The following is a 25,000-nucleotide window of genomic DNA, read 5'->3' as shown; positions in this document are numbered from 1 at the left end:
GTCGGTTCGGTCTCTTTTTAAAAGTTCATCGATACGATTGGATAAAAGTGTCGACGAACGTTTTAAGTATTTGGAGAACATTAATGTGACATCGTTTCGCGTACGCAGTGCACGTTAAAACGGTACATCGTTAATGATCCTTCCGCAGGTTCCCCTACGGAAACCTTGTTACGACTTTTACTTCCTCTAAATGATCAAGTTTGGTCAACTTCCCAGCAACGCCGACGGCCGTGAAGCCACCGCGTGTCGGTCCGAAGACCTCACTAAATCATTCAATCGGTAGTAGCGACGGGCGGTGTGTACAAAGGGCAGGGACGTAATCAACGCGAGCTTATGACTCGCGCTTACTAGGAATTCCTCGTTTATGGGGGATAATTGCAAACCCCAATCCCCAGCACGAAGGAGTTTCAGCGGGTTGCCCGGGCCTCTAGGCCAGGGAGAACATGCTGATTCCTTCAGTGTAGCGCGCGTGCGGCCCAGGACATCTAAGGGCATCACAGACCTGTTATTGCTCAATCTCGTGCGGCTCGAAGCCGCCGGTCCCTCTAAGAAGAATTTTAATACGTCGCCAGTGAGTTGCGTGACGCGTAGCCACGCACACCTAAATGACGACGCCTATTTAGCAGGCTAGAGTCTCGTTCGTTACCGGAATTAACCAGACAAATCGCTCCACCAACTAAGAACGGCCATGCACCACCACCCACCGAATCAAGAAAGAGCTGTTAATCTGTCAATCCTTCCGGTGTCCGGGCCTGGTGAGATTTCCCGTGTTGAGTCAAATTAAGCCGCAGGCTCCACTCCTGGTGGTGCCCTTCCGTCAATTCCTTTAAGTTTCAGCTTTGCAACCATACTCCCCCCGGAGTCCAAAATCTTTGGTTTCCCGGAAGCTGCCCGCCGAGCCATTGTAGTAACGTCGGCGGATCGCTAGATGACATATTTACGGTTAGAACTAGGGCGGTATCTAATCGCCTTCGAACCTCTAACTTTCGTTCTTGATTGATGAAAACACCTTTGGCAAATGCTTTCGCTGATGTTCGTCTTGCGACGATCCAAGAATTTCACCTCTAACGTCGCAATACGAATGCCCCCAGTTATCCCTATTAATCATTACCTCGGAGTTCTGAAAACCAACAAAATAGAACCGAGATCATATTCTATTATTCCATGCACGAAATATTCAAGCAGCATTTTGAGCCCGCTTTGAGCACTCTAATTTGTTCAAAGTAAAATTGTCGGCCCACCTCGACACTCACCGAAGAGCACCGCGATAGGATTTTGATATTGAACCGGCGTATTACCGCCGGCTCACCGACGATATGCTCCGCAGACGTGTCAGTATCACCGCGGATGCGGTGCACCGACAGCGCGGCGCACAAATGCAACTACGAGCTTTTTAACCGCAACAATTTTAGTATACGCTATTGGAGCTGGAATTACCGCGGCTGCTGGCACCAGACTTGCCCTCCAATTGTTCCTCGTTAAAATATTTAAAGTGTACTCATTCCGATTACGAGGCCTCGTAAGAGTCCCGTATCGTTATTTTTCGTCACTACCTCCCCGTGCCGGGAGTGGGTAATTTGCGCGCCTGCTGCCTTCCTTGGATGTGGTAGCCGTTTCTCAGGCTCCCTCTCCGGAATCGAACCCTGATTCCCCGTTACCCGTGACAACCATGGTAGTCGCAGAAACTACCATCGAAAGTTGATAAGGCAGACATTTGAAAGATGCGTCGCCGGTACTGGACCATGCGATCGGCAAAAGTTATCCAGATTCATCAAAATTAACGACTTCAGACACATGGCCATCCGTCGATTGGTTTTGATCTAATAAAAGCACTCATCCCATCACTGGTCAGAGTTCTGATTGCATGTATTAGCTCTAGAATTACCACAGTTATCCAAGTAACTGAGTAAGATCTAAGGAACCAAAACTGATATATTGAGCCATTCGCGGTATCGCCTTAATACGGCTTGCACTGAGACATGCATGGCTTAATCTTTGAGACAAGCATATAACTACTGGCAGGATCAACCAGGGAGCTTCATTCATATGAAAGACGTTCTCGTTCGTTTCGATTTTCGATTGCGGTGGTACACACGTATACCGTCCTCTCTCTATATCGATACTTACGAGAAATCCTCATTCCCGCGCGTCGACGGATTAACGCAGACGCTTGTACGGGCGAGCTCGTATAATAATTGAGACGAATATTGTTTTCGACGACGACGACGACGACTACGACGACGCCTATAAGGGTACAATATAATGAAAAAACCCCGATGGTGAACGTTCGTATCGAGACACGATTTCATTCACTTTAATAATAATCTCGGTTAACATAATAAAATACGTCAAACAACGATTTAATTGCCCGGATTGTACAGAGTCCGTATTCACTATATTCATTGTTTAGTTTATATATGTAATCATATAATAATGCGTATATAGAACAATACTATTTACACAAAAATAAATAATCGTGATTGAACTCGCGAAAGATTCACATTAGCGTATCCGTGCGCGTTTGAATCGATCACGTCACGATTAAAGTCATATTTTATAACATTTGAACCGTTAACGAATCGTAACGTTGTTACGAACCGACGGTCCACACAGTTGAAGTTACACAAACGCACAACACACACAGTACTACACACTTACATACTAATATATATATATACACTTATATATATATATATAATAATATGTATGTGTGTTGATCATCTTCATAATAATATTACTACATGTGTGTGTCGTCCATTTTTCGTTCGTAGACGACATTCAGCGACTTAACGTGAAACACACTAACATAATAATGTTCGCGTGTCAACGTTAAGTCGCTGAAAGCTGCGCACGCGCACGCGCACAACATCATACGTGCGCGCATCTGCGCGCGCCGCATGACATTGTTGCAAACTTAAACGTATATAGTATCGGAGGAGAAATACGTTATACGATGAGATATCCACGTACCAAGCGACCGAGTGAACTGAAAAGTTTCGAGATCAGCAGATCAGGGATCGTCGGTGGTGTCATTCAAACACTACCTACCCTCGAGGTGAGTGAAAGCCGACAGTGGAGACCTAGCCCCCGCCCCTACCCTCCCCCCTCCGCTCCTCCCCCACCCACCCAGATATTGGTATTGAATATGTTGAGAGGGTGGCCTCCATCAACCTGAAGAACTAACATCGACCACCACAAAAGAACCTGAGGCGCTGCAGAGCGGGGGTGTGTGGCCGGGGGGGGGGGGGGGGGTGCCTGGGTGTTTGTCTAGGTTCAACGACTTGGTGAGTGTTTGAGTCTTCATTGGTGTGGTGTGACACAGACGCCTATGAAGGCAGGAACGCAAGCACCCCCCCCCCCCCCCCGCGCGAGCGCGCGTGCCTGCTGGGTTTCTGGTTACTACTACTACTACTACTACTACTACTAGTTAGTAGGTACTATAATACATATATGTATGCATAGTTAGAGATGCGTTTAAGACGCTAAGATCACCCACCATGATATATTTTTTTTTGCATTTATATTGTAGTTAGGTAGGTAGGTACCTAGTATGTATGTTCGTTCGAGGTGTGTTCTCGCTCTCAAGCGGCTTGTCACAGCTTGCCCGTGCCGTCGTGGTGTATATGTACGAAGTGAGAGTGCGAGTTAGTTTCGTTTAGCGTTCTTGTTGTGTTATTCGTTTGTTTACATCTACATATCTATGTAATATATTGTCTGAGCGCTTGCTTGTTTCGTTGTTGTATTATTGATATTACGATCGAGATTTACAGGAGGAACGGCTAATAGACGTCAGTTATAATCGATGTAAACTTCATTTGTATCGAGAGAAAGATTATTTTTTTAAATTTCGATGTTCGTTACCGTTCGTGTATTAATTTTTTGACCCGTTACCGTTCGTGTATTAAATTGACTATTTAAGATGCGCAAGCGCATCTCAATGGGGCGCGGTGAAAAATTACGTTTTTTTATATGTTTAAAATTGAGTTTGTTGAATCAGAGTGTTATATCGTTAGTGTACCGTTCGTGTATTAATGAAATATTAATGAAGAAAACGAAAACGCGACAGAACATCGTCCGTCGTCGCACACGTTGTCTTGATGTGTGTTTGTGTGTTTACATTATCATCGTCCTCGGACGAATCACCTGGCGTAGGGCTGAGTCTCAACAGATCGCAGCACGACGCTGCTCTACCGAGCACAACACCCCGCCAGGAACGGAAGTCGTCTACAGACTATTCCGAGCCCCGACATCGAACTGAGGTAAATTCGGACCTTCGGAGCCGTGATGCACGCGTTAAACGGACAGCATCGATCTCCGCGATCCAAATGGGCTTCGACGTCGCACCTCACGTGGTGAAGCGCGACTAGTAAAGTCACATTGTTTAGAGCCTCCCGACTCTCGGGGCTCCACAGTGAGCATATCCTTGCCGGATTCGGCTAGGCTGGCTTCGGCCTTAGAGGCGTTCAGGCATAATCCCGCGGATGGTAGCTTCGCACCACCGGCCGCTCGGCCGAGTGCATGAACCAAATGTCCGAAACTGCGGTTCCTCTCGTACTGAGCAGTATTACTATCGCAACGACAAGCCATCAGTAGGGTAAAACTAACCTGTCTCACGACGGTCTAAACCCAGCTCACGTTCCCTTTTGATGGGTGAACAATCCAACGCTTGGCGAATTTTGCTTCGCAATGATAGGAAGAGCCGACATTCCATTACCCACAATCGATTCTATAAGTGAAGACATTCCATACATCATCATCACACCAGAGTGTGTTTACACTTAAAACATTTGTGAGGGAAATGGAGTGCCAAGTGTCAGAGGATACGCTAGATATCTGTCACTACCTTCGTAACGTAAGTGTTTCGGAGATCTTTGAGGGTCACCCGTCCTCGTGGCTTTGAGGAAGGTTAACTAAATTGGGTCTTGCAATCATTGGATTTAGAACAGGCATGCTGTTAAATACACAGTGGTAGTGTTCAATATTGATTACGGAATTAACTTTAGCAAGCTAGGTTTTTGCAGCGTTGATGTCAGAGTATGCTTATCTTATCTTAGTATTACCTATCCTTGTACCAAATACATATTAGAATATTTTTTCCAGGCGTGCTTTGGCGAGGAGAAGACGTAACAAATACAAAGACTTTGCTTTTTATTATTTATTAAGCAACATTAGATGATAAAAAGCAGAAAAAATGAATTAATTGACATCTCGAACGTTTTGATTTACTATACTAGGTATGTCATAAAAGTTCCATAACAACCACTAGCATAAATACTGACTCAGACTCTTAACCTGCTATGGAAAGGCTCGTAGTCAATTAATTTTATTATTTTGATAATTTTATATTCAGTAATAATTTATATTTCAAATAGTAAGTTAAATACGAATAGTCGATTAGTCTATAAAAACTAAGCCTGGCAACATTATCGAACTGTCAAGTCACTATGATGCTTCCCCGCCATCCTCTTTCATCTTGACATTTGTTCAGGACGAACGTTTATTTTTCGGCATAACACGTTTCGTGTCTAAGCGACTTAAAAGTAAGTGAAAATGTTAAAATAAGTTCAAAATTATGTTATGTAGTGTTTCTTTACTGTGTTTAATAACCACTTGTTCCGGATGATTATGTCTTCTGAGTGATAAATAAAGATTTAAGTTCCGTCATGCCTCCAACTTGTGTTCTAAATGGCGGTAAAAATAGTGTTTTGCTAGTTGCAGCGGCTTTAATGCGTTTATAATCAGGGTTCTAAGTGTTTCTATTGTAAATTTTTGCCCATGCGTTTGATTTTACTCATTGTAAACATCTCACGCAGTACACATCGCTAACCATGTGTGGTGATTATACGGATGAACTAAATTCATTTTAGTTAAAACACTCATATTTCGCTGTTATCATGTGTATTGCACGTGCTATTTAACGTCAGATTAATACTTTTCTGTATTTTTTATCTTTGAATAGTGTTTACATATCTAACCTCAAACATAACCTCACCAACTTCGCATTAAAAATTTCGCTAGCCTGTGTACCCTTCAATGTAAAGTTCTTTGTATATCAACATTAATTTTAAAGTATTAGGATATACGCACTTCAGTTGAGCATCTTAGCATCTTACGACCTAGTGTCACTTATAACCTCAATCACTCAAGTTATGGTGGTAAATTTCCAGAATGCGTTACGTGGCCGCGTATTTACTGGCTGTGCTCGGCGGTAAGGTGAACCCCGCAGCAGCGGACGTTGAGAAGATCCTCAGCTCCGTGGGTATCGAAGCCGACGGCGAGAAGCTGAAGAAGGTCATTGCTGAGCTCACCGGCAAGAATGTCGAGGAGCTGATCGAGCAGGGCCGCGAGAAGCTGTCCTCCATGCCTGTGGGTGGCGCTGCCCCCGCTGCCGCTGGAGGCGCTGCGCCCGCTGCTGCTGCCGCCGAAGAGAAGAAAGGTATGTGAATACACTAGTAAAAAAAATTACCAGTGTTGGACTAAACGGAGTACAACATCTATCTGCGTCAACCTCAAGCAAACACATTAAGAAAACTGCTTGACTGCATGGTTTGCGTCGCGGGTTCTAATCCTGTGTTGGACAAGCATTTGTGTGATCAACAAATGATCGTCTTGAATCTTGAATTTTTGTCTTTGTGCTTATAACTTGAATATTTGTAATATAAGGTCAATTCCTTACTGTGGGAGACATATTTTTTTTAAAGTGTCCAGTAAATGCACTATTCAATGACCTGGGTACAGTCTCAGAGTTATCCTGGCAGCTTTAATTTATTTTATGTAAGAAATGTAATATGGGGAAGCATTAATCAGTTCATAATGCATTAAATAGCATATGAGATCAGTATCACAAGTAATTTCTAAACAATTTGATAAATAGTGAATTGTACATGATGAAATACACAACAACACCATCTTTTGGCTGAAAGTCTTTGCTGCAACTCTCTATCTCTGACACGGATCATAGTCAACACTACTGTGCTATACAATGTATTATATTTTACTTTAACACATTATTTCTCCTATTTCAGAAGAGGAAGCCAAGAAGGAGGAGTCTGAGTCGGAAGACGATGACATGGGCTTCGGTCTGTTCGACTAAATGCACTTCGCAGGTGAGTTGAAGTTCTTGTTCTTTTTGTTATAATCATTTGTTATATTGGGAAAGACGTAACATTTTTTAAGAAAATCAAAACCTGTGTTTTAAGTTCCTTCCATATTGTTATTTGCCAGCTTGAATATTATATGAACAGTAATTTTATTAATGCTGTTACTAGTCATATTAACATAGAATGCAACTTACACTAAGGGGTATTGTGTTGCCTAGGTAACTCGGTTGTGGAGGTCAGATAGGCGGTCACTCCTTGCAAAAAACACTGGTATTTTGTGGCAGCCGAAGAAGCTGATCTCAACATAGCTGGGAAAAGGCTGATGATGACATTAAATGCATCTGCATTCAATTATTAAAAGATAATCACTTAGTATTGGATTACTACTTGGGTCCTTGCTCATGTACCCTTTTTCCATAACAGGAATAAAACTCCGCAGGTTTTAGAATCAGAATAATTTTGTTGCTTTAGTTCATGATGATTTCAAACAACACCATCTTTCGACTGAAAGTCTTTGCTGTTACTTACCCTAACTGATGCATACCTGAACTCAATTAAACCATATTTTTATGTGGCAATCAATCTAAAACGTTTTCTTTGCTTGTTTCAGTTCGCGCGGCGCTGGTCGTTATTCCATTTTGTATGGTTTAAGCGTAATATGTCAGCATTTATGTTTCTATGAAATATATTGCTAATAAACGTTCATGGAAATTTTATTTCTATAACATGCTGTTTCTTATTTTACGTACCTACCTGTATCATTCCTTTTCCGATTTTCAAAAATTGGTTTAGCGAGTTAATGCTATCTTCAATACTTCCCAAATAAGCTTTTTTACTAGTAGTTAGCTAGTTGATGGCCTAAATGCTGATAGAGAATGAAAGTAAACCAATTATGTTAGAATTATTTGACCTACTAAGTTAAAGCTGGCATTCAAATACTAACAGCCACAACTCTGGTCCCTTGTAATAACATGGATGGCGCCATTCTCAATTCTCGTTTGGTTTTTTTTTATCAATTCTTTCTCATTCGTGAGTTTTTTGCCTGTTCTCTGTGGGAATGACATTTTATTAGTTAGTTTAAATTTGAATAATTAAGTACTTAAAAACGGTGTGATCATGGCGTGCTGAACAGTTCGTTTGAGTTGAGCAGCCTCTTTGCGTGTTTTCTCTGGTAGTTTGACAATAAAGAAAAACTGCGACAAATAGTTAGGACTGTATTCAAGACTTACATTAAACTCTCCCTAGTGTCATGTTATCTTCATCACTGTCATATAAGCTGTGTGGGGAGAGTATGTTTTGCATATTATTTATCTTTGTCTTGGTCTTTTCCCTACACGTAAAATTTTTCATATTTGTGCCAATTTGTGGTAATAACATGGCTAAACAAACTGTCAGAATGAAGAAAATGGGGGGTGGGTGGTGGTTAGTTTTTTGTTCCCAATATGGATACACTGGTAGCACAGAAATGATATATCAAGTACCTACGAACATTTCAAGTTCCCATGGTTGGAACTTTGGATTGTTGTCTGTTGATGCAGCAAAGTTAATGTAACTTTTCATTTGACTCTAAGAGGCAAAGTCACCCAGCAAGGAAGCAGAATTGACATATTAGGAGCTATATAAATGTACGTGTTGCCCACCTTTAAGTGGCAGAGGAACCGTTGTATCGTCTGCATATCAAGCTTGGTGATTCTCCCTGATGTAAAAGTCAGAATGAAAGTAAAGAAGTAATTTGATTACAAATGCCGGTTAAAGATTTTCAGAAATATTTCGTGGGTACGTTAGGTCGGATTTTTAGGTATTTAAATAAAATATGGAATACTAAAACCAAAAAATATATTCAAAAGACTCATACACATTCATACTCGAAAGATTCTTAAATTAAGAAGAACTGGTAACCTGCTCAAGTGGTAATAAGTACCTGTACAGAATATCGAAACAACAAGTATATTTTCAGGCCGCGTTCAAAAAAAATTGTTTTGAACACGGTCTAAATTACTCCACCAATCTAGTCATACATTAGTCCTAGAAACCCTAGTGGTTCACCGCACATCAGTCGATATCGAGCTTCTTGAAGGAACCCTCCACTCCGCCGAAGATGTCGGAGATGGTCTTCGGCTTGCCGGGCCGCTTCGCCTCCACCACTCGCTTCTTGTTCTCTTCCACGAAGAACTGTTTGTTTGCCTTTAATCTTGCAATTGTTTCGTCTGGAATTAAAATACAATTTTTCAGAAACTGGTACCGCATTACGTATGGCAATGAATAGCAATTCATCATACACCGGCAAGTTGGAAGCCTGATATTGGTGATGTCAAGGTCACGCTGACACGAATGGGTGCTAATTTTAATGTTCCAATTTGCGCTATTGTTAAGTATACTTATCGTAAATCAAAGAGAATTTTGATTAAAATAATTTTAAATACCTATAGTTTATGTTCTGAGTTCTGAAGAATTGGTATAATAATTCCGATGTTGCATGAAGTTTACCTCTAAGTTCATCAAAGCTTTTGAACTCTCCACCGGCGCCCTTCGGCAAGCCGGCCATGGGCACGTGCTTGTCCAGGGTTTTGGCTCCGATTTGGTGAATGAGCAGCACGTCGATGAGCTCCTTTTTCATAAACGGCTTGATCATCATCATGAGCCGGTCCATGAAAGATGGTGCGTTCAGGAAGTGAAGTCCTCGCACTTTTACTAACATAGCTTCCTGGAAAATGTATACAAATGTGTGAAGAATCTAGGTATAATGAACAAGTTCGTATTTAGTTCTGGAATGGCACAAAGGAAAACTTTCCAACAAGTCAAGACTTGAGGAGACAGGATTGCCATAATAAGACTTCTAAGTGTATATATGCGATTGCTCACCTGTAAATAGTAGAGGAACTGCTGAATGGATTGCACGTCAAGCTTAGCCAAATGTCCCAGCTTGAGCCCGTCCAGGTCAAAGATTAGCACGAAGCCTGGCCACGTGCCCTCCTCGAACTGCCACAGGTCTAGGATCATCAGCACTAACCTGGAAATCAAATTTACAGACCCTTGAAAACTAAGTCTAGTTACATAGGAAAATATCCAAGGCCGGTCTGATAAGTGTACCAAGCATGCAGCAAGCGTAATTAAAAGAAAGTCGAAGTGTCTTACCTAAGAGATTTTGCAAAATCAAAGTTTTTAGGTTCATAGTCCAACAATCTGCAATACAATACAGCATCGTCCTCCCTCGAGCGAGTCTGAAGCGGTTGCAGCAATCTGTGGGAAAATATTAAATTAATAATATTTCAAGATGATTAAATTTATCAGCATTTCAATGGTTGATTTTCATCTTATTGGATACTAATTGTTTAGCACCATTCTTAGTAGACCTCGGCCCACTTCTAACGCTAGGATTTGATACTGAATGTACCATGTCCACTTACGTTAATCTTGAAAGAGGAATTAATACTCATTTTACATTACAGATACAATCGGAAGCTAAAAAATGCTAAACTGTTAAACTTACACATATTGCAGGTTCTTTTCAATCTTGTCATCCATGACTCTGTCTTTGAAGAAGCTGGTAAAGAGTGTTCGCAGCGTGTAGTGCAGGTCGAGAACTTGCTTTGACACTTCGGCGCTGCGGTCGCAGCAATGGTAGATCAGCGCCAAATCCATGTCTAGATAATGAAAAAGTCCCATGAGTATGAAAGGGATACTGCGGGAAAATATACGCCTAGAATGCAGAGAAGCCGGTGGTTGAGGTCACCATGCCGAACTCTGTTCGCGATGTATTGCGGGTCCGATCCCCGCCTAGCATAAGTGTTTGTGTGATGCTCGAATATTTATCCTGAGTTTGGGTGTTTTTGTGCATGTCACTTGTATTTTTGGAAACCCCTCGCGACAAAAGGATTAAATTCCTTGGTACGGAACGGGACTCTATTGTACTAAAAAACATCTTTTGCTGTCGCAATCTTAGCATTTGTTGTTGTATGCAAACTGGCTTGGTTTCAAGTTAGTTACATATTTCACCATGTCAGACATTCTCATTAGGACAGTCCGAAACTTGGCAAGCATACTGATGATGGTAACAATTCCTAAGTGCTTAGAATACTAAACATGAAGCCTAACTCGTCAGCCGCCTGTAGCATGCCTACTTTTATGATTAACCTGGCATTGGTCAATCTTTCATGTATTTTTGGAGTGTTTTATGTACACTGCATTTAAAATTGACAATGAGTGTATCGTAACTGCTCTGTGTATAAATCAATGTCAAAGTCGTTATCCCTAAGTGCTTTGATGATATCTGCTGAAAAAAACTATATATTTTTTTGTGTCTTTGTTATTCAATGCAATGCATAAATCTATGTCATTATGATACGTCAATAGCGTGTTAAAAACGTTTAGTTAACGCAACTTTTCATACTTAATTAAGCAACCTATCCATTTTAATTCTATTGTCTATGGACCTAATGGTATCTTAACTGTTTATAGTTATGAATAGGTATTTCCTATGTCAACATGAAAATGCAATAATGTGAGACTAGGTAACTTATAATCATGTGCTTGTTAGATGACTGTGCCTGTGTCATTTACTCTACAACATTTATAATATAGAAATAAATATTGACACAGTTATCGCCTTACTTCGCAAGTTGGATCCGTCGAAAGGTGCAGGCCCTGATAATATATCATCCAAATTTCTAATTAAATGTGCTTCTTCTATTGCCTTGCCCATCTCAATCCTGTTTTCGAAATCTTTGTCTCAAGGTGTTGTCCCCAGAGTGTGGAAATCCGCATTTATTACACCCGTACACAAAAAAGGGTCTAAAACTGAAGTTACAAACTATAGGCCCATATCCAAATTGTGCATTATTGCTAAAATATTTGAGCGAATTATTTATAACCAGTTATATCCCGCCCTTTCTAACTCATTTAGTACGTTCCAGCATGGTTTTTTAAGGGGACGATCTACCACCTCAAACCTCATTTTATTTAATGACTATATTACTGAAGCTATGGATGAAGGTAAGCAGGTCGATGTCGTTTATACTGATTATAGCAAAGCATTCGACCGAATTGACCACGAAACCCTGATTAAGAAGCTAAACTATATGGGAATTCGTGGAGATCTCCTGAGGTGGTTTTCATCTTATATAGACAACAGGTCGCAAGCAGTAGTGCTTAACAACTATATTTCCAGCTGGGTTTCTGTGCCCAGTGGAGTGCCTCAAGGCTCTTTGCTCGGTCCTTTATTATTTGTGATCTATGTAAACGACATCGACCTGTGCCTGAAATCATCCAATTTATTATGTTTTGCCGACGACATGAAAATCTTTGCTAAGATTTCGTCACTTGAAGATGGGATAGCGCTTCAAGCTGATCTGTTCCGTCTTGAGGAGTACTGTAGGATTAACAAACTCGACTTAAATCCATTAAAGTGCTCAGTAATTACCTACACTAGAAAACGGGTAGTTCTAGCTACAACTTACACTTTGTCCGGCCAGACCTTGCCAAGGTGCGATACTATTCGTGACTTGGGCGTCCATCACGACAATAAGCTCACTTTTGAAGCACATATCGATACCATTGTGAAAAAAGCCTATAAACTCCTTGGGTTTATAATGCGTCTTTCTAAGTGCTTTAAAAACGACAAGACACTTAAAATTTTGTACTGCACCTTTGTAAGAAGTCAGCTGGAGTATGCATCTCAGATATGGAACCCACGTTACAATAAGTACATAGACCGCATTGAAAACATACAAAAACGATTCATTAAATTTCTTTGTTTTCATCAAAAGACTCCATACCATTCAAACGATTATGTCCGACTCTGTAAAAAATACCATCTTTTGCCACTCGTATACCGGCGTGAAATTGCTGACTGCCTATTTCTGTTAAAAATATTTAATAACAACATCGACAGCCCCGAGCTATTATCTAAATTTTATCTTAATGCACCAGGTAAACTACTTCGTTTCAATCCGCCCTTACGTGTAACTCATACCTATACGAATTATAGACAGAACAGTTATATTGTGCGCGTGAGTAAGCAGTTCAATATGATATGTAAGCAGCATGGTTTTGATCTTTTCTCAACGAGTGTGATATCAGCCAGAAGGTGTTTGAGCCTCAAATTTTTCGAATAATTTTCATAATTATAAATTCTTATTTTACTGTAAACTAATTTTTTTTTTTTGGATTATCTAAATTATCCTTGTTAAAAAAATAGCACATTACTTACCTTTAATTTGACACGATGTATTAATGTGTGTTCAATGTAATTATATCAAAAATTTCATGGTGTGTGTTCACATAATCTTTAAGTTTTAGTCTATATCTATAAGTGAGGACTTGTAATTGGCTTTATGTTGTCTAGATATCTCAGTTTTGTCAAGTTTTTTATATAGCTGTAAGTCTTCCATAGTATAATAAATAAATAAATAAATAAATAAAAAAAGTAATTATACTAATTATTCACGTAGGAGTGTTCGGAGCTACCTACCAATAGTTAGACCTTTAGGTACTATAGACAACAGTTTTTACTGTATTAAAATGAAATTTTGTTTATAAAAGAAATGTTTCAAGGTGGATGAGTGGTAGCGAACTACATGCGACTAGTGGCATCTTGATTTTACACCTGCTACAGCTTTACATTAACAGGCGAAGAAAATCCCGGCTGCCGAATCTAGGTTCATCAAACCTGGAATTGTTTAGCATACGTCGAACGCCTAATATTCTTAAGTGCAGTATGTAAATACCAGGATATCATTATTTATGTACATTTTGTAGCTGACTAGACTGTTTACAAAAACAAGATGTACTTGACCTTTAATAGTATCAATTTTTTATCTGTTTTTCACAGTCTGGCAAGTCTTTTTACCCAAAGAAGTACGAATACGCTAAGTCATGATGACACAGTTTTTGGCGTAAAAACAGTTTTGGAGAATCATGTCAATGCGAATTTTTTTGTTCTTTTGGCATTCGTGAATTAATTACAAATGTGTGACTGCGTTTTAACTATAATTTTAGGAGTCGTTTTTGCCAAATTGCGTGAGAATTTTTGTGTCGGTAATCGGAAGTAAGGAGTATAAAAGTACATAATTGAAGTTCGGACCCGTTTTTCGAATCTTGTCCGTTCAACCCAAATTCCCTGTAATTAGGTACTGTAACTCAGAAAAGTAACATAGCCGATTGTCATATTATTAATAATAAACATTTCAGACAGCAATCGAACTCTCAATTCCAAAATGTTTCTGCTTACTGCGAGGCTAAGCTTAATGGCAATTTAAAAACTGATTACTGGATTGAATATTTTCTAGATATAATTGGTCTAATTACTGACATATCTGTAACAAAAATCAATGTATCATTTGTTTGACGCCAAGGTTATGCGTCATTACTGGTGGTTTTTTAATAGATGGTGTCCGTTCTTATTTCCTTGTGGCACTGTAATAAGTGTTATAATAACTGCAATTTCTGTGTCTAAGACTGTTTATGTTATTGTGTAAATAAATAAAACCTAACAACTCTTGTTTAGGGCTCCTTATTCAAGTTAATAGAGAAAAACGGTATTTTTCCGGTATCTTCATTCATCTTACATTTGGACGATAGGACCCGACAAGCTAGAATCTATAAGGACACCCAACGAACGGTTTACTAACAAAGGCGATATGAGGGTTCCAATAATTGCGCACATATTTTAGTTCTCGCACGCTTGTTGTCTTGAAAACGATCGAACGACCCAAAGGCCCTATGCAGAAACTGATGTTTAATTATTTTGACGTAGACAACAGAACCTTATGGAAGGTTTTAGAAAAATACTCCTCAGGAGTCCGCGCCGGAATAGTTTTTCATTTTCAAAACAAAATTGCTTTAGTATTTCGCGAACCCATTGTCTTCACTTTAGAAGGTTCCATCTACTTCATATGTGTACATACATACTGGTCACCTTTACGTCACGTTTTCAATCTGGTATTGAACTGACCTGTGATGTAATCGCCTGGCAGGTGCGGCTGCGTGCCGAGCCAGTCCCTCAGCTTCTGTATGTCCTGAGGAGTGATCCCTGTCTTCTTCTTCAGCTCATCCTCCAGACTTATCCCCTTGATCGACATGTTTCTGGAAAAGAAAGTTAAATACTTATTATAGTTGCTAGAGCCCTGTGCACACTGCGCCAGTAGATCTGAAGCAACCAAATAATCAATTTTCTGGCCATCTTTTCAACTAGCCAGATCTATCCTAAATATGAATCCTTCCTACTACTAATCGTCCCTCCACCGCTAGCAGCCTAGGAGGCTACCCACTGTTGATGCGGCTGACATGACTCGCCCAATGACTCGCCCAATCCCATTTGAGCCTGGCAGCCATATGCTATGCAGGGAGAATAATAGATAAAAGAATATTATCTAAACAATAAATTTAAAGAAAAAGCTGCCTAAGATGTCTTGGACTTGCTGAGACAAACGTAAAGTATCTATAAGCAAAGGATTTTTAAACGGAAATGGTTTAATGAACTTAAAGTATTTACGATTGTTATCATTGCCTCCATGTATGACGATTAATTATATTTGGGTAAAAAAGGACGTCGTCGACAGTGGGTTTGAATTTATGTTTAAAAAGTACAAACAATGGATAAAAATTTAAAGAATGTTATTATTATTTAAAAAATGCACTTAAATTACATATTTGAATTGTAAGTACAACGTGATAATTGACCCATTTTAAATGTCACTTCTGTACACGTAAACACGTAAATTAACAACTGTTTCTAAGAAAACAGTTGTCTATTCCGAATACAGACCGATTATCTCATAACGCCTACGAGTACGAGGTAAGAACCACTTTTTTACTTTTGTATGGGGTTTCATTCGTTTTTAAGAAAAGTTTATTAGAGCATTTGAAATATGCCTTATTTGCAATATGTTATTTTTTTTATTTTCCTTATATGGTAAAAATTTTTTAGCAGATCGACTTGGGTGAAAGAAATATGAGGGATATTATGTGTAAAAGGCATTTACAAATGCAAAGTACTATAAAAACATATAAACAGGTCTTGACCGACCTTCGATTATAAGCTTAATTATGTTTTTGTTGCATAGAAACAAAAAGCTCGTATTACTTGATTAGAATGTCGAGGTGAGTTAGAGGTGATGCGTTACTGCCGTAGTGCATACATTTTTTAATGTTTATGTACTTCATGAACGATAAATATATTAAACTTTTAGCATATTACATAATATTTGTTATTACTTTTCTTTTTGGGTCTACAATGAAAATGAAATGAGTAACCGACTATTAGAACCCGCTACGAAATTAAGCAGAAATATGTACTATAATGGCGGAATACTGCAAGCGAGCGGCAAAAAAAAATAGCTAGCTGTAGCATTGAAAAATAATTTATAACTCAACTAGGCCACATTGCCAGGCTACTGAAACTAAAATTTAGCAAACAAAGGAATCATGGCGATTGGTCAATGCTTTTATCTCTACATTTTATAGACTCGAAATCTTCTCTAATCACATCGTTTTGAAAATGAGCCGGTTAGGGCCGTCTTCCAGTCTCAAGGGGAGGTTGACTGACAATCCATGATGTCACTAACAAAAAAATAATGATAGAACAAAAATGTATCGTCGTTAAGTTTGAATAGTTTTATGTAAATATTTATTTTTGCAAAATTATCTACCTACTTGACAAACTCTACTTAATGCAATACAAGACACAATAGGTGTGCCTTGGTTTTCAAAGTGATCATATTTTTTACGTATTTTGATCAGTCAAAACAACAGACTTATGGCACCATGCACACCATGTGAACTCGTTACTAATGCGAGCCACTAACCGACCTTCAGATGCCCTAAACTGGTTGCTTTTGTATGTAATATCTACCGCGGAACGAGAACAAAATATTAATGTTATAAACATAATGTTGTAATGTCTTGCATGTTCGCTTGTAACTTGTCAATCAATGTTAAAGACAAGACGAAGTAATATGAAACGTGGGGGAAATGCCATGATCATACAATTCGGTCAAGTCCATAATGACGGCACAGGTAGCCGAGATGTTGAGATCATCACGTCCAACCCACTGGACGCGATGTGCCTCGGGTTTGATCCCCACGTAGGACAGGCATTCGTGTGATCCACTAAAGCTTGGCCTGAGTTTGGGTGTCTTTGTGTAGTGACTTGAATGTTTGTGAAACCCCCGCGACACAAGGAATAAATTCCTTAATGCTTGTGTTGTTTAAAAAAATAAGTCAGCATCGTGAAATTTTTAAAGGGTGTCTACGCTAGTGGTTCAAGGACGGCTAAAACACTAACACTAGGGTGTATATAAGCCATTCAAAAATAAAAATAATGGAATGAAGTAATAACGAGAATAGTTATGTGTTCATCATAGACTTGTGTGTGTTGAAGGTGTTGAACTAAGTCGCGGTGTAAGGAATTACGCATACAGTAGACAATTAATTATTACTTATCAGAAAATTCAAAGATCTTTAATATTATGTTTATTTTATTAAGATACTCTTTTTCCGTGAGATTTTATGGCTTTGGAATATTTTAACTTTTCTTATCTTTTAATTAGGTATTTCGTACCAAGGTTATTTTTGAATTTGTGCTTCCACTTGTCTTCTGAAGCTGCGACAAGGTTGAAATCATAAATACCTATTAAACAATCTGATTGCGGTAATATAATGTCATACATTTTGCATAAAATGTATGACATTATATTATTTTTTTATTTTATGCATTATAAGTATTATCCTCTATAAAACTAAGTAATTAAGAGTAATAAAACAGCTCCTCCGTGCAGGTGAGTTAAGAGGACTATTAATATATGGACGTAATAAAATTACAAAGTGAACCACGTAAAAGAAATTGATAAATACATCAATTTCTTTTATAAATAATTTCTTATATACTTATAATATAAATATAAATATTAAAAAAGCGCTTTTCTAAAATATTGCATGTAGAGGATAATATTTTTCATCTAATTTATGTGGTATTTATAATTTGGTACTCCTCATTCTTATTGTGTACAGTTTCTACCCTATTAGTCAAGCAATTGGTTACCCGTACTCAGGGACAGGGATTTTACAAAACACATAATTATTCGTCGATATGTGATATCCATCTGGGCCAGATTTTTATTAAACATAGCAAAGAACACTCACTATTAAATTTCCTTTCAAATAAAATGAAAATCCATACTTATGTGGTGTGCAATAAAGAATATCCTATTCTATTCTATCTTTTTGAGATTTACGCAGGCGCGGATAGATACACACACATATACACAAACATCAAACTTTTTTTATAATCATAATTTTTGCTTCGGGGTTAAAATAAGACAGGAAGCCAAAAAACTGAAGAAAAAAAATAAAAATAGTTGTATGAAATGTGTTCCTCCTACTCTACTGTATGTTAATGTTTGACTTAGAACTTAACATTGACATGTAGAAGATTATGTAATCAATAGACAGATTAGATTTAAACAGCCATGAACTTCTCAATACAAATACAGTAGGAAGCTAGCTCAATTTGATATTTATATTTTGATATTGTTTTTCATTTTAAATTGTTCCTATCTTTCTATTTATAGTGCAGGTTAAAGGAAGTGTTTGTTTAACTTATTAAATATCACATTAAATTACTATTATCTAAATTTTTTGTAATTGATCGTAGAGTCATGTATATTATGTTTCCATTTTTATTTGCTTAAAAGCATAATCTATCTTTATACTAACAAAACAAAGGTTATAGCCGTAGGTTAAATAATAAATTAACTCTACACTAATCTTTACAGGATAATTAGCACGTGTCACGCATTAATCACTGGTTAATAATATTAATCAAAGTATAAGCTTTACATAAATAATTGCCGCATATAGGATTATCTTGAATCATGCGTCTGTTTAGATCAAGAGGCAATAGCAATACGTAAAACCGGTCTCATCATATTGAGAATCCTGTTGAACAACTCGCGATGTTTCGGCAGGTTATTGATCGATTTTCACTTGCCAACAAAATTATTGTAATTGTAATATTATTTATTAATTAGATAGTAACTTTTGATATGTTTTCTCATTTTTTAAATGGTGGTATAACCACTGGATTACTAAGACAATTTCCGTAGGTTTGACCGACATTTACCAATATCTTATTACTGTATATTTTTCAAGGGTGTGGTTAAAACCATACCTGAGACCTCTCTTTAATAAGTAAAGATAAAATCCTATAATTAAGGGATATTGTAGATACATGTTCCGGCGAAATCAGGTCGAAACCAACTTTCGCCGAAAAGAAAAAAATCCGTAATAAGAAATCAGTTGATGACGATTTCCTGCGAGCAACCCATCTAAATTTTTGAGAATTCTCTCGTTTTCATGAAATATTTTGTCCCTTTCCATTCGACGAAAGTATAATTCAAAATTACATAAATCAGTATATCCTACCTGATACCACAAACTGTTGCTTGAGTCAACTTTTTTAATTTTGTTTATGAACTTGGCTCCTTATGTATATGTTTAAAATAATTAACACAAATATAAATACTCACTAATTACGCACTTGAACTGCTTGTGACATGAACGCGTCTACTCTCTGCGCACGCGCATACGCTACTACAGATTCGTTAAATCGTCGCAAGTAGGCTTATAAGGCTTCGATCACGCACTGGGCGGGAAAAATGCAGCGGTTATATAACGGTTAGCTTGTGGAGTTACGATTTTAATACAATTGTAACAATTACCGAGCAAGTGAACAATTGTATCAATTAGTTGACTGCACGATTAGCCGATTGTCGATGGATGAGTTCACAATGCCTAACACACTGTGCGGGACAATTAAAAGAAATAAGAAATCTTCAGTATACGTTTAAATGAGCGTTTATTTTTTTATATTTCTTTCTCTATTACCTGATAACTGTCTATTACCTGTAACCTGGGGGAAAAGGCTTAGTACCTAAATATCCTCCTTCTAAGATAATAGAAAAATGTTATTTTTCTGCAGGTTGTTGGTCGGTGTCGATTAAAATATAAACTCTAAAGTTTATTTTACCCAGTGCGTTACCAGACATAAGCTTTAGTAAAGTAATTACCATATCATCGAGAATAGCGTTCCGCATTATTTAAATATACCTATTCCATACAAAAATAGCACACAGTTAAAACAACGGGGATTATATTTATTGACATCATATTGAAGTCCATTGACTCGGCTCAAAATGAAAATACATCCGTCTCTTTTTTTCACATTATAAAAGAGAAGGATAAATAATCCGGTTTGGTTACATACGTTTTAATGGCTGAGTTATTTTTGGGGTGTATCAACCGGTTTTTAATGACAAGACCTCTTTTTCAGGATTTTTGAGAAAAATCGCTGCCAAAGTTATTTTAATGAAAACATATTTGTTAAAACAAAAGATTAGGTAGGGTGAGGTTTCTTTGTGCTTTCAGATTTATTGGGGAGATAATAAATGTAGGTAAATACATTATTTTTTAGTATTCATTTTTCATGATTTAAGTAATATTTAAGATGTGTTTCGCTTTTCATTGTATAATATTGTTATTTTGGTGCTTAAAATTCATATTTAAAGTGGAGTCAAAACACGCATATTCCGTGTGAAAAATCCTTTATGGATATACCTACTTACTATGTTAGTGTGTGTATAGTTACCGGCACGGATCTTGAGCGCTCGGCGAAAGAGTGGGGATCGCTTTGCGCATCGTAAAATAAAACGCCAATCAATTATGCGTGCTCGTCGTCTTGTGATGCATGCAACTGCAGCAAAGAACGAATTTCGACTAATCCCGAGTGACGGTTATGACGCGATGCGCTGGGGGCCAATCACTGCACTTTATCCGCCTCCGCCTCACTTCATACCGAAAAGGGACCCAAAAAATCACTTTTGCGCAGGTGAAGGTCAGCGCTCAAAATCCGTGCTGGTAACTATACTAGCATTAAATCCTGCATGTCAGGCGGAATCGAATATTTCTTCCGTAGTTTTTGCTACAACATACCTACTTTAAACTATATAAAAAGTAACTTTTTATAAGTTATTTGGACCAGGACTTCAACTGTGACGTCTTTAAGTACTAATTTGTTTGCTGTTGTGGAAAAGAGATGCCAATCTACGTCGCGTATTGCACTATCACTCTTTCACAACCATAATAATATTGCTAAAAGACGTGGTGGTAGCCCCTCAGCTTTTTAAAGGTTGACGCCATCTACCGCTGCTGTTAGGTAGATTTTAGCACCGCAAACTGCAAACACCAAAGAAAACAATTTAGAGTTTACAACAAAACTGTAGATAACTTCAACTCGAAGAGCTCGTGGCTAAGCTATAACCGCAGAAGTGAAACGATCACAGGTTAAGCTATGCTTGACGCGGTTGGTCCGTAGATGGGTGACCATTTTTGTCATAAGGATTCCTCCGTGTTTCGGAAGGCATGTTAAATTGTGGGTCCCGGCTGTTATTCTTACATCTTTGACAGTCGTTACTGGTAGTCAGAAGCTTGAAAAGTCTGACAACCAGTCTAACCATCGGGTATCGTGTCGCCCAGGTAACTGAGTTGAGAGGTCAGATAGGCAGTCGCTCCTTGTAAAACACTGGTACTTAGCTGAAACTGGTAAGACTGGTAGCCGACCCCAACATAGTTGGGAAAAGGCTAGGCCAATGATGATGAGATGTAGATAACTTCAGAATACATTTTAGATATTTATCCGGATTTCAAACCGTTGAAGTCTACTACTATAAAAAATACATTCGAATCAGCTCAGCCGTGTGAACCACTGATAGACTGACTGCGGCGGGGATAAAAAACAACTATTTTGACAAATTTGTCCTACTCATACTATAAACGTAAATGTTAGTATGTATGGATGTATTTATAAATACGATGCATGGATGTATACAGTTCCTCTTTCACGCAAAAAAAACTGTACCCAAGAATTAGGACGCCCAATTGGTACCCAGATTTTATGTTCCCATGGGATCATTTTAGGTTCAAAGATGCTTTATTTCTCAAAAGAACATAGTTCACTGGATGAGATACAAAGGTGATAAAACAATAGCTAGAATCCAATGTGTGCTGCTTAATATTAAGAAAAATCGTAATGCTTAACTCATACATTCATAAAAGATTTCGAAAAGTAACGGTCATAACCGCGGGCTACTGCTAAATCATTGATTAAAATCTGCATTATGTTTATTTACCGCATCAGACGCCTGCCAAAATAATAAAAGACGAGACTTGAGAGTAAGTATATTTGCCTACTTATTTGTATCGTCATGGATTTTGTTCACTTAGCTTTCGTATTGATATTTTTGCAATATAGGTAATCGTCATCATCATGATAAAATGCTCTCATTACCTTTTTTATTAAATTAAATAGCTCACCCATTCAGTACTCAATTCTTATCTCATCATTTATGGTTGATTTTATTAAAATAAAACATTTGAAACAGCTAAAGCCAGGCAATATTTTATATTTAAAACAATACTCATACATGTTCAAACTTACACTAGTATCTTAAAATTAGAAGAACTGGTAACCTGCCTAACTGGTAACAAGAATTCAGAATTTTGAAAAACTCGTACTTATAATACAATTACAATATAAACCAATTAAATTTTTAGCTCGCATTCAAATCAAACAGCCGCCTCTAAATTAAGTAGGCGTTTGGTTTGAATGCGGTCTACTAAATTACTCCACCAAACAAACAATACATTAGTTCTAGAACTCCTAGTGGTTCGCAGCACATCAGTCGATATCGAGCTTCTTGAAGGAGCCCTCCACTCCGCCGAAGATGTCGGAGATGGTCTTCGGCTTGCCGGGCCGCTTCGCCTCCACCACTCGCTTCTTATTCTCTTCCACGAAGAACTCCTTTGTACTCGTGAATTTTTCTATTACGTCATCTGGAAAAAAGCGGTCACAGTTCAGGATTACAAGATTTAAAGGACTGACTCGAGTAGACCGTAAAAGGGCTAGTTTGACTTGATAAACCCAAAGATAAAAAGTAAAAACACATCACGATAGGAAGATACAGTGCGTTTTGTAAGTAAAGTAGTCAATAAAAAATTGCATGATTTTTGCCCAAGATTTTGAAACCTACCTCTGCATTGCTGACGGGTTTTATATTGTCCACCGGCGTCCTTGGGCAGAGCTTCAATCGGGAAGAACTTCCCGATGGTGGTGGATCCTATCTGGTGAATGCTCAGCATCTCCAGGAGCTCCTTCTTGAGAAACGGTCGCAGGATCATCATCAGCCGGTCCATGAACGACGGCGCGTTTAAGAAGTGTAAGCTTTTGATCTTTAATAACATAGCTTCCTGAAAAGATAGTATTTTCTTTTTATAAAACGTAAAATTTCCAGAACGTTTTAAATGCGCTGCTCATCGATTTGGTCTTCCTAGCCCTTTTGTTAGTAGGTACATTATTATAAGGTTGTTGACAACTTGCACCATATGCGAGAACCACAAAAAAAATACCACCAAACTTGTTTTGAATTTAAAATTCTCAAAACCTCATTACTAGTCTTCTTCAAATTGAAAATAGCTCCGAATTTTATTACCGATTACCACTAATTGTGCACCAATTTTGTTACCTGTAGGAAGTATAGAAACTGCTGAACGGACTGGACGTCTAGCCTGGTGATGTGCGATATCGTGGCGTGGTCCAGGTCGATGACGATGACGAAGCCGGGCCACGTGCCAGCAGAGTACTGCCACAAGTCTAGCACCATGAGGCATGCCCTGAAAATGTAAAAGGTTCTTCTTTAAACAACTGTCACTGTTAGAAAATTTAACATTTCGGTCACGGGGAGCAAGCGTGATACCGCAAGTTGTGCTCGTCAAGGTCAAAAATAAGATCAAAATCTCTTTTAGCGCAAAGTTTTTTTGTCTAAAGTGAATTCAAAATGATTTAATATTTTGAAGGCCGTTTGGTTTCTAAAGTGGTATTTTGATTCTCAGCGGCAATGTCTCAAGACTAATTAAATTTTGATTAAGAATATACAATTTAATTGAACTATCTCATTTAGGAGAAAATCTTGTTAAGATGTAATACATTTGTTTCGTTATCCTGATATGTGGCTCTGCAGCTAAGACGTTATATGATTGCTCTTGTGGAAAAATAGAAATATTAAAGTATAAAGAGGCGGCGAGGGAACTTGATAAGTATCCTCACGAATACGGGTAGAGAAAAAAAGGAAAGACAAAACCAATTTTCGGGAAAGGCAGAAGTGACAATACACAAAGAAGTAAAAGAGATGAGCCCACGTGTGCCGGCACTTAAATGTGGAAGAATGACGTCACGTACCTAACAGCATCAGCGAAGACAAAGTTCTTAGGGTCGTAGTCCACCAGCCCGCAGTATATGATGGCTGAGTCGTCGTACGCCCTGGTCTCTAGTGGAGTGAGGGCACTGGAAATATAATGCAATTTGTTAGTATTAAGATAAATTTGTGCACTTGAATGAAAATAAGTATGGTGTAGCTACATAGGTTTTGTACGAATTTGAGGATAGGTAGGTACTGACATCATTTTCTTTAGTCAGCGAACGAGACAAGGTTCAAAGATACTCTTTTACATCCTTTAGTTTTGTTGCTGCTTTGTTATTAGTTCTGGGTATTTTTAATGTAACTGTTTATTTTTTTGAGAAACGACTCCCGCATAAAGGAATTTAATCCTTTTGTCGCGGTAGGTTTCACAAACATTCATGCCACATGCACGAATACACCCAGACTCAGGACAAGCTTTCGTGGATCACACATATGCATACCCTACGCGGGGATCAAACCCGCCTCACGACACGCTCAGCGGGTTTGGCGTAGTGACCTCAACCACTCGGGTATACGTGAACTGTTAATAAAAAGCTTCCTTAGTTGTTTCATATCATTTTAGTTACATCCACTGAAAACGTAAGCCCATGT

General features: G+C 38.4%; 3 protein-coding genes and 1 non-coding gene across 6 annotated transcripts; 1 reads left to right on the top strand and 3 right to left on the bottom strand.

Moving 5' to 3' along the window:
* Nucleotides 1-131: 131 nt before the first annotated feature.
* LOC113503252 lies at nucleotides 132-2,035 on the bottom strand. Its single transcript, XR_003401435.1, has one exon. It is a non-coding gene; the product is annotated as a small subunit ribosomal RNA (ribosomal RNA).
* A 3,398-nt stretch (nucleotides 2,036-5,433) lies between these two features.
* LOC113502867 (60S acidic ribosomal protein P2-like) lies at nucleotides 5,434-7,825 on the top strand. Its single transcript, XM_026884600.1, has 4 exons — nucleotides 5,434-5,540; nucleotides 6,168-6,436; nucleotides 7,026-7,106; nucleotides 7,711-7,825. The coding sequence occupies exons 2-3, from the start codon at nucleotides 6,169-6,171 to the stop codon at nucleotides 7,091-7,093; spliced, it is 336 nt and encodes a 111-aa protein (XP_026740401.1). The 5' UTR covers nucleotides 5,434-5,540; nucleotide 6,168; the 3' UTR covers nucleotides 7,094-7,106; nucleotides 7,711-7,825.
* A 1,094-nt stretch (nucleotides 7,826-8,919) lies between these two features.
* LOC113502866 (clavesin-1-like) lies at nucleotides 8,920-19,697 on the bottom strand. 3 transcript variants are annotated; one of them, XM_026884597.1, is made up of 7 exons: nucleotides 19,625-19,697; nucleotides 15,052-15,182; nucleotides 10,591-10,744; nucleotides 10,236-10,340; nucleotides 9,963-10,110; nucleotides 9,588-9,804; nucleotides 8,920-9,307 (listed from the first exon to the last, which is right to left on the bottom strand). In XM_026884597.1, the coding sequence occupies exons 2-7, from the start codon at nucleotides 15,176-15,178 to the stop codon at nucleotides 9,153-9,155; spliced, it is 906 nt and encodes a 301-aa protein (XP_026740398.1). In that variant the 5' UTR covers nucleotides 15,179-15,182; nucleotides 19,625-19,697; the 3' UTR covers nucleotides 8,920-9,152. The 3 variants fall into 3 exon arrangements, with proteins under 3 accessions (XP_026740398.1, XP_026740400.1, XP_026740399.1); XM_026884599.1 differs by lacking the exon at nucleotides 19,625-19,697 and adding an exon at nucleotides 19,521-19,595; XM_026884598.1 differs by lacking the exon at nucleotides 19,625-19,697 and adding an exon at nucleotides 15,592-15,702.
* Nucleotides 19,698-22,539: 2,842 nt separating this feature from the next.
* On the bottom strand, nucleotides 22,540-24,788 carry LOC113503178 (clavesin-2-like). Its single transcript, XM_026885009.1, has 5 exons — nucleotides 24,783-24,788; nucleotides 24,388-24,563; nucleotides 23,675-23,822; nucleotides 23,183-23,399; nucleotides 22,540-22,985 (listed from the first exon to the last, which is right to left on the bottom strand). The coding sequence occupies exons 1-5, from the start codon at nucleotides 24,786-24,788 to the stop codon at nucleotides 22,831-22,833; spliced, it is 702 nt and encodes a 233-aa protein (XP_026740810.1). The 3' UTR covers nucleotides 22,540-22,830.
* Nucleotides 24,789-25,000: the final 212 nt, after the last annotated feature.

This window comes from Trichoplusia ni, chromosome 18 (assembly GCF_003590095.1).
Source record: "Trichoplusia ni isolate ovarian cell line Hi5 chromosome 18, tn1, whole genome shotgun sequence".
NCBI classification, from domain to species: domain Eukaryota; kingdom Metazoa; phylum Arthropoda; class Insecta; order Lepidoptera; family Noctuidae; genus Trichoplusia; species Trichoplusia ni.
Note: the sequence above shows the minus strand (reverse complement) of the source record. Positions and strands in the feature narration are given on the sequence as shown.